General features: G+C 28.4%; 1 protein-coding gene across 1 annotated transcript in view; it reads right to left on the bottom strand.

Moving 5' to 3' along the window:
- LOC106681854 (synaptic vesicle 2-related protein) overlaps positions 1–10,322 on the bottom strand; it is a gene marked incomplete in the record, with an annotated part of 34,655 nt that overhangs the window by 8,635 nt on the left and 15,698 nt on the right. Inside the window, 6 exon segments of the mRNA XM_067046239.1 lie at positions 2,798–2,940; positions 4,088–4,317; positions 5,608–5,729; positions 8,913–9,075; positions 9,375–9,536; positions 10,102–10,152. Coding sequence (XP_066902340.1) covers positions 2,798–2,940; positions 4,088–4,317; positions 5,608–5,729; positions 8,913–9,075; positions 9,375–9,536; positions 10,102–10,152 — 871 coding nt within the window.

The raw sequence follows: 10,322 nt of genomic DNA on the forward strand, positions 1-10,322 counted from the left end.
TAAAGAATAATATTCAGAAAGTAAATCATTTGCAAATATCCCTAACTGTTGTGCGACAATCGATGTTTACATGGAACATCCAGGCAGGTTTTGGTTTTTGGCATTCATTTTTTTTTGGGCGCGGTTGGGAAATGATGTTTCCAGGATGAGGAGGTCCTCATCAATTTCTGTCCAGCAAGGGTGGATATCTTGAAAAAAGAGGACAACCAAGAGTCACCCAAGAAGAAAAAGGGACTCTTTGTTTGGATCGCCTAACAACACACTTCGATGGATGAGAAGTAACTAAAAAACTGTAAGAGGACCAATACTTTTTGTTGATTGAGGAAATCATAAAAGAAGAGTCTATGAAATTGGTTAGTTTTATTATACCTAAATTTAAATACATGAGTAAAAGAGATATTAATTTAATTAAGTGTTAATAGTAAAAGTGTCTGTTTCTGATTGGCTAGAAACCCGCTCTGGGATTAAGAGTCTTTTATATAATAAAATTTAAATAAAATTCTATTATCTATTTAATATTAAAGTTTTTAATTTGAACCCAAGCTATCTTTTAAGATATGAGAATTTAAGTTAAAAAATATAAAATTTCAATTCATTTTATTTTAATAAATTTTTGATTATTACAATATTTTCTTCAGTTTCACTTTAAGACAGAACACCTGTATACTAAATGAAGCATGTTTTCATTCTCCTTAATACAACACATAGCACATATTATGTCCTTCAGGTAAGGTTTACAGTTCAAATCAAAAAAGTTCACTTGTAATCTTAAACTGTATCGGAATGAATTCAATAGGATTTTCATCATTTATGTATCTAGCATTAAAATTATGTTTTCTATACTACAAATAATACTCAGCTTCCATTGTTGTTATCATTAATTATTATTTTCAATTTTATTTAGACATACCAAACTGTCTGTTATTCTTGTTTTTATACCTTCAAATGCTAAAAGTTTTGTTAAAGGTAATTTTCATATTTTGAAATTTTTATTATGTAGTATCACCAAAGGATGGTTCCTTCCCAAGATTTTTAAGTATAAATGAAACATTCCATATTTACATATTTACTTATTGTATTTATTATTTTGTACAGATGTAAATTACATTAAATAAATAAATAAATTCATTATCTAATTTACAAGAAACTGAAAGATACATAAGAACTTGTCGCAGTGGTTGTGTAAGATCTGACTCCAATTGATTATAATGTTAGGTACTCTAAACCAGAAGGCGTAATGCGTGTTCAATAAAGGCAAGGTAGTTGATTAGGAGGTGAATAGACAGAATGAGACATACGGAGGATGGCCGTAAGTTCTCTAAGGATAGTAACCTTGTCCTGCATGGTACTATACCTGTAGGTACGAAGGAGACGAATACAAGAAGGAGTCAAATAAAAGTCCAAGAGTAGCCAGCCGCTGTCAGGTCATACAGGGAGGTAACTTCATTCTACTGGGTACTATTCCTGTAGATAAAAAGGGGGCAAGTAGGCCAGGCGGGTTGCTAGCCGCCGGGTCCTACGAAAGGAGATAGAGGAAAGAGGAGGTGACCAATAGGGAACTAGTGTAAAATAAGACTCTCCATATAAAAAATAAGGTCGGAAGAATATACTAAATGTCTTATTTGGTGTCCCAAGAAGGTACTGTTTCAGCACCATCAGTGGGGTATTGATTCTACTAACAATACAAAGGCCAGTGAGAGGCACCACCTGTAAGAACTTACTTTTTTGAGATTCATTATATTGTTTTTGGTAAACTTTATTTATTAAGCCAACATATTTACAATTATAATACTATTTATATGTTTATATATAACATTATAAAATTGTTTACATTTTACTGAATAAGTAGGTGTTCCAAGGTGAAACGAACTGAAGCTCTTCTTTTTGGTGGGAAGTGATAACGGTTTCAGCGGCTGTATTAGTTACAGTCTAGACCAGCAGGTAACATTGCTATAAACTGGTTATTCTAATATACATGGATTATATAGTTAACCCAACTTTATTAAAAATCAACTTAAGATTTGCTATATTATTTATTTGACAAAATAATCGACAAATAAATAATTTTTTCAAATTATTAATTATCAGAATACCTATCCAAAAAAAAATGATTACTAAATTTTGAAGTGGACCACACAATATATAATAGTCTAAGTGAGCCAAGAAGACGGTGGAAGTAAGAGTGGGGATAAAATGGACAAAGAACTTGAAGAGCATCCAAAGGGTTTTTTAGTTTGGTGGCCTTGAGAAAGTTCCACAGAACAGGTGCAGATAGCAGAGGTATATATGGTACAAATGGTAAAGTCCCATCATTGGAGAGATATACAAGGGAAATTATAAGAGTTTTGTATTTGTGAAAGGGAAAATATTGCTGCTAGGGACAAGTAAAGTGTTAGTTTTCATCCCTGATGTAGAAGAAAGTGTTAAAGGGAATTTATTGTGAATAATTGTAAAGATTGCTGAAGCAGGGTTTGTTTAATTTAGTTTGTATCCACAGATAAACCATGGATTCTTTCCAATAATAACTTGCAATATCACCCTCAATAAGTATAAGTAAACCATAGTATTTTTCTTTTATGTAAATAAATATTTGTCTAAGAATTCCAACTCGTACACTTATTATAATCTTGATTACGTTTTTGTTCAATTTTGTTTACCTTTTTCTCTCTTTAGTTCACTCTATTTTTTCTGATCTTAAATTTTTCAAAAACTTTATAATGTAGATTTTAATTTTATGAGGGAAATTTTTTTTGTTTAATTATAAAATATATATATTTTTATTATGGATTCTACTTACGAGCCAACTGCTCCTAAATGGATCACAAATATTATTGCTGCCTTCTGGACAAAAGGAGGCCTAAAAATGTCCATTCCATCTAAGAACTTTGAAAAATTAGATTTTTCTTCAACTTTCCTCCCCGTATGTCTCAGCCTCCTTATCTGGAAAGAAAAATATATAATGAATATAACTATTCTTTAGGTAATTGTTAGTTTTTAAGTAATTAATCCTCGAAGCTACAATTTATCTCAAATAAAATTGAATACCTGAGATTTTAATCTTTCATTTGTTGAATCATACTGCAACAGCTTTTATAAGGGAAAGTTGGTTGGGGATTCGGTCCATAAAGGGAACATTAGTTGAAAAACTTATTAGTGACCAGCTGATCTTTATCCTCGACCATTCTTTTCTTAACCCATTTGTATTATATGCGCATATATTTGTACATTTCGCCTGGAAATTATCACCAGAGCACATATATGCGCACATTTCACATAAGCATTTATAACCAAAACACATGCATTTTGGGCGTGAAGTTTTTGTGAGTTGTTTTAGATTGTAATAAAAACATGAATGAAGTTTATGGAAATGATCTACTTCTCAGATAATTTCACACTATGCGATGTTATCAGAAGGTTTATGAAAAGGAGCTTTTTCACCCAACATGATTCTTTTGAATTGTTATGTTGTTTTAAAAATAATTTATAAGGAGAGAGCATTTCAAATTTTAATTAGAAGAAGAAATACTTGAAAAAAAATATAACTAAAATAAATACACCACAAAAAAAGAACATCTATCATGTTATGGTCTATCATTACTAGGAAGATTTACTGGTCAATATTTTCCAATCCTCAACAAAAGGACTTGATTGAAGAAAGCTCAAAGATGCTCTGTAGTTTGTTCATCAGAAAAAAAAGATACATTTTATTTCTGTAATAATTGCCATATTGGTATTATGCTTTGACCATTTCAAATATTATAATGTAGATTCCACTCCATTTATTGTTAATCTATAATGAAGTTAAAATCTGAATTTATGCAATATTTCTTTTATTTTTCATACTTTGAAACAATTTCATTTAAATATATTAAACAACATTTTGGTAATAAGAACAGAATTTTCAGTTTTCTGTGTGTTGTAAATGATTTAATAATAACTTTATCTTAACTCTGAGTTACCACTGTGTAAACACTGATTATTCATTTTATAATTATTAGTACTATTTTAATCTATTTGCCATTCTATAATTATAACTAATCTTAACTTGAGAGGAACAAAATTGAGTGATAAGATTCTGATTCCATACCGGATAAGTAGTCGATAGGTTACCAGTGTTGATAGAATATATTGTCTGGCATACTTTAAGGGCTCCTTCATGATTTCCTGTGTCAGCCAAAAATTTTGGTGACTCAACAAAAAAGAGGCAGCCAATACCACTGATAAGGGCAGGTAAAGCGCAAGCCATCTGGAAGAGTTGCCAAGATTTGAATGGTATCTCACTCGGAACTTGAAGTGGAATTATCCACATTGCTAGACCTGTTTAAAATAAATTATAAAGTTTAAATATCTTAATAAATTATGTTTACTATATTAAAGATGCATATAATAGTAAAAATGTTAAGGATTTTATATTAAATTTGTGGTATAATTTCATAGCATGAAAAGTGAGTTTTCATGATAATGTTGCCAAAATGGGAATAAATGAAACGCCAATTTAATAAGTAAATAATCTAAATTAAAAATAAAATCTATGCATAAATATACACAATGGACCATAAAAGACTAGTCAGATTTTTAAGTGTATAGTTAATCCTTTAAATTAGAAATAAAATTTAAATAAATAGATTTTGTTATGTATTTTATTAATTGATTAACCCTTCATAACTCACCATTCCATTTTCACTTTTATTTCACTAATTCAATCTACAAAATTAAAATGAGAAGATGGTCAGGGTTGTGGTAAAAAAAAGAACAAATAGTTTATAACTATTTAATCTCCTACGTTTCGCCCCACTTTGCAGGGCTTCATCATGGCTGTTCAAAGCGATAGGTTAAACAGTTTAACGATCAACTATATATATATATAAAATTGTTATTATATCTATCATGATAAATAAAAGAAATATAAGTCTCGTTGTCTTTATTTCGTATCTTCATTCTTGAGTCCATGTCTAGCTTCCATTATCTAGTCAATTCTTGTTCCATAGGTAAACTGCTATCCACCTCCATATCTCCCACAACACTACAGTCACTGAAATGCAACCACCAAAGTGTATGATAGGAGACTCCAGAATACTACTACCATATATAAACTTGATGAGCTTCAGAAAATAAGTTGAGCCTGAGTATAAGTGTATAAAAAACAAGGCCATTCTCATTTTTTCAAAACCCGCTCTTAGTAATTTTTATTAATACCTCAACAGCCTATCTATTCTGTTTCAAAACACCATAAAAGACATAGAAGTTATTTCCGATCAATACCTAACATAGAAGAATCATCTCAATCCTTAAACAGCTCATCGAAGTTGATATATGAGAGTGATACTGGGCTTTAGGTGGCCCCAACAAGGCATATTCATGAGAAGTATGATAATAAGAGCTGAGAGGGGCTGATAAGGAATCTAATAGTATATTGGCAGTGTTAAGGGATGAGTCTGAAGTACTGTTGTAGCAATTTAAGAGGAAAAGTTTATGCTCTCTCATTCTCCGTCACAATGAATGTGTAATAAACTTGCTACTATCAGCTATTAAAATATCAAAGATTATTGATTACTTTTTAAATAGTCAATTTTAATAAAATTTCACACTTCATTTTACAATACTAACCTGCTTGAATTATTTGTCCAATTGCTGAGTATAATCCCATTGATAAAACTGCTATTTCTCTTCCTTTTTTTGGATATACTTCAGAGACATAGGCAGTAAATATTGGAAATGGGCCGCAAATCCTGTAAGATTATTTGTTTTTATTTTAATGCTATCAAATTTCACAAACTAGATAGATAGATAGATAGTTTATTGGCTAACATATACATCTTTTAGCCATGGAGTTTGGCCCATTAGGTGTTAGTAGTTGTTTTTAGTATTGAATGGCTTTGAAAGCATAAATATTAGTACGTATACATAGGTAAATTCCCATTGCTTACTGTATCATCTCAATATAATTAAATAATACAACACATTAAAGTATTTTTTTCCTAATAAATAATTAAATAGTTATTCCTAAAGCTATATAAATAATTAAATTGCTATTCCTGAAAAAATATACATTTTAGTATGATTTAATAGTTTAATGATAGCAAATTAAATTTTTATTCCTAGTAAATAATTAAATAGTTATTCTTAATATTACATAAATAATTAGATATTTATTCTTAAAGCTATATTAATAATTAAATTGTTATTCCTGAAACAATATAGAAAAAATGTACATTTTAGTATGATTTAGTAGTTTAATGAAAGCGAATTAAATTTTTATTCCTAATAAATAATTAAATAGTTAATCCTAATACTATATAGATGAGTAAATAGTTATTCCTAATACTATATAGATAAATAAATAGTTAATCCTAATAATTTATCGGTAATTAAACAGTTATCCCTAATACAACATAAAAAACTGTACTTATCTTAATATAATGAATTAACCTTTCAAGCCTTGACCTTGACCATACCACTGTTTTTGGTATTTATTAACTAGTAATCGGTTTGGTACACAAACTTCACAAATTTCACAAACTATAAAATCTTAAATATCATGAATATTTTATGTAGTATCATGATCAGAGGAATCACTGGAACAACGTATTGGAGAAAGAAGAACAATAACTAAAATTTCCCAATTTACCTGAGTTCTAAGGAGTATCCCTTTTCCTAAATATTTTTGGGTAACTGACCTCTCTAAATAATGTTTTAAAGAAATTTGGAGTAACTACAATATTTGAAGTAAGTCATATTATTTCAAGGAAAAATATAATATAACAAAAGAAAAAATTCACTTCTTTTATTGATATTATTTAATAACCATTTGTTAAGAAAGTGACTAAAATAATAAATAAAGAAGAAAATATAAATTATCTTGAAGATGAGTTAGTAAAGTTCAAAAAGTTCACTGAAATAAAGAATTTAAGCAGTGAAAAACGATTGAATTTTCTTTTGAAATAATGTAATTCATATTAAACGGTTTTAAAAATTGTGAAAGATTATTTGTTTTTATTTTAAAGTTACCAAATTTGATAAACTTCTATATCTTAAATATTACAAATGTTTTATATTTTAAATATTTTACTAGTATCATATATAAAAAAATGGTCAGAGGAATCACTATAACAACTTATCGGAGAGAGAAGGACAAAATCTAAAATTTCCCAACTTACCAGAGTTCTTGGGAGTATCCCTTTTCCTAAAGATTTTTGGAAAACTGACCTCTCTAAATTATGTTTAATAGTAATTTACGGTAAAAAATGTTCTTTGAATAATGTTTTACTTCAATGTTTGCAATTTTAAATAAGTTATATCATATCAAGGATACATATAATATAATGGTTTATATTATATGTATCCTTTATCTCATAATTAAGTTATGCGGTAAAGGATACATATAATATAATAAAAGAAAAAATTCACAATTCAAATTCAAATTAAGTTAATAGTTGACTGGAGATTTATATATATGAGAAGATGGTTGGGGTGCGGTCAACGAAGCACAAAAATAAGTAAAACTTATTTATTAGCGTAAATATTTTGGCTAGTATTTCTGGCCTTCATCAGGACTAGGAACAAAAAACAAGATAGCCATAATGAATAAAAGAAATTACAAAATAATTAGGAAATGAGAAAATAACAGACAATATAGATACATAAATAATATTGAAAGAAAATGTATAGTCCAAGAATTATAAAAAGATAAAGGCTATATGAGAATAACTACTATTCAAATTAAGAAAGAGAGAATAACAAGAAAATAATATAAATATGAAAATCTAGTAAAAAATTAAAGTTATGAAAAAAGTGGGAAAGGAAGCAGATATGTAATTAATTAAATATGTAAGTAAATTAAGAGGATCAAAGAAATAAAATGTAAAGTTATAAAAGCCAATAGGAGTAAAGAAAAATGAATATGAATACTAAAATCTAGTTAGTAAATATATGTAAAAACAAAATTATACAAAATTAAAGTTATAAAGAAAAATGAGAAAGAAAATATATGTTATTAATGAAATATTTAAGTAAAATAATGGAATAAAAGTAATAAAATATAAAGTTATATAAGCCAAAAGGAGTACCTAGTAAATATGACAATAATTAGATGTAAAAATAACTAAGTAATCCCTTTTTATTTTAATATTATATTATAACCATTTGAAAAACAAGAGGTAGAAATCTATTTTGGAACAAAACATTTATGAGCAAGGATAAGAAACACAAGATAATGTATGAAGGTGTCGTTAAGGAAGTGGCTGGACAATAAATAAAGAAAAAATATATAAATGTTGTTGAAGATGAGCTGGTAAAGCTCCAAATGTTCACTCAAATAAAGAATTTAAGGAGTGAAAATGGATTGAATTTTTCTTTGAAATAATATAATTCATATTATATGGTTGTATGGTTTAATGTGTATACAATGATATCATCAAACAAAACCACAAATACATGATACTAACAAATAACCAAGTTGGTTTTATCATTTTCCAATGCTTGTAATCTGAAAACAGTAAGCTGTTGCACCATGCACTATCAATAGCCAGGTGAAGAACGTACCCTGACCAAGCCCATCGCTTATCCCTGGGGTTACATTCATCACACTTGAGAAAGACTGACCTAGACTATTTATTGTTGCTTACTGAAAATTTGGTCTCTAAAACTTATGGAATAACTTAAATCAATGTTTCAATTTCTTTTTTACTTCATTTAATTACTCAGTAATTTTTTTTCTCTTTCTTATCATTGAGAATTTTAGAGATTGTTGAAACACTATAACAATCTGATACCCCAAATGACAACATTGATCTTGACATTAAGGGACAATTTTTTTTTTCCTATAACTATAAGGATGCTCATGTTACTTGAACTATATAAAATGAGATATATTTTTAAGTATATTAAAATTAAATATTTTTATATATACCAACATGAAACCAGCAAGAAACTTGAAGAGCATCATTAGTGGGAGTATCGGAAATGCTCCCGACAGGACGTTCATGAGGGCGTCCAAGAGAAACCCGAGGACCAGAAGCTTCTTTCTGCCAAAAGCATCAGACAAGAAACCCCATATCATTCCGGACAATATCATACCTTGAAATATAAAATATAGACTTAATAATTACTTTAACATGTGAGAGAGGTGAAGCAGAGAGCATTGCCTTCACAACAACTAAAAATTTTCTATCACTCATCATTCAATAATATTTATCATTGCTCCTTCCCTTTTGCTGGGTTTAAATCTGTACTTTGAAAATAATTGTGTAAAATAAGTTTGTTTACATTTTTTTTTTTTTTTAAATTGTTTCATCCATAAATATAAACTAAGATCATTACTACTTCGATAAATTTAAAATAAAATATGAATTAAAGGTTGATAAATAATATTTTACCTGCATAGCATGATGATTGAAGTAGGGCCCTTTCAGATGGTGTGAGGTTTAAGTCTACCGATGCTGCTGGAATAACAAAGGACATCGAACCTGAATCGAATCCGGTTGTGCATGATGCTGGAAACGCGAGCAGTAGCAAGGCAAAGTTGAACTTTCCGCATCCTACACAAATATGTATTTTCAGAATTTTTGAAAACTTTTTCCTGTTTCAGGTTTAAAAGCATATATTTATATCAATTATGAATTATAGAGAAATGTTGAGTCGTTAATATAAACATGAACATAAAAGAACACCTCCTGGTACTTATTTTATTGTACCAACATTATGCCTTGAACTTCAGGGTTAAATTAAAACAAAATACAAAAAATACAGTATAATAAGAAAAATATGATAAAAAAAGCAGTGTGAAAAAGAAAATATAAAAGCAGAGAAAAAAATCAGACCAGTCCATTTATATAAATAATAAATTTATATGTTCATTGATGTTTACATATTTGTATTTCCCTGAAGATAGCAAGAAATTCTGAAAAAATATTGGCACAAGATTATAAGTACAACCATTCTTCACTCCTATAAAAATAAGTACACAACTAAAATGTTTGAAGATTCTAAAATTTCATAATATATCAATAAATATTGATGTTTATACTAAATATGTGATGTTATAAAATTACAATTTTCATTCAATTAGTCAAAAGTGAAATTAATTTTTTAAAAACACTTTACCTGCTTTTGTGATTGCTGTTTCCAAATCAGCTGAATAGGTACTATTTGATCCTGAAAAAAAAGGAAACAAGCTTTAACAAACTTCACTAAATATTTTTTTTTAATAATTAATAATTTATTTATTGTTATTTACAACTGTATACACATATATACAACAAGTAAATTTGCTGTAGGTGACATAGTGACATGATAAAAACATGTGGAGAATCTACCCACTGATA

This window comes from Halyomorpha halys, unplaced genomic scaffold, assembly GCF_000696795.3.
Source record: "Halyomorpha halys isolate HHAL.00 unplaced genomic scaffold, Hhal_1.1 Scaffold370.1, whole genome shotgun sequence".
NCBI lineage: Eukaryota > Metazoa > Arthropoda > Insecta > Hemiptera > Pentatomidae > Halyomorpha > Halyomorpha halys.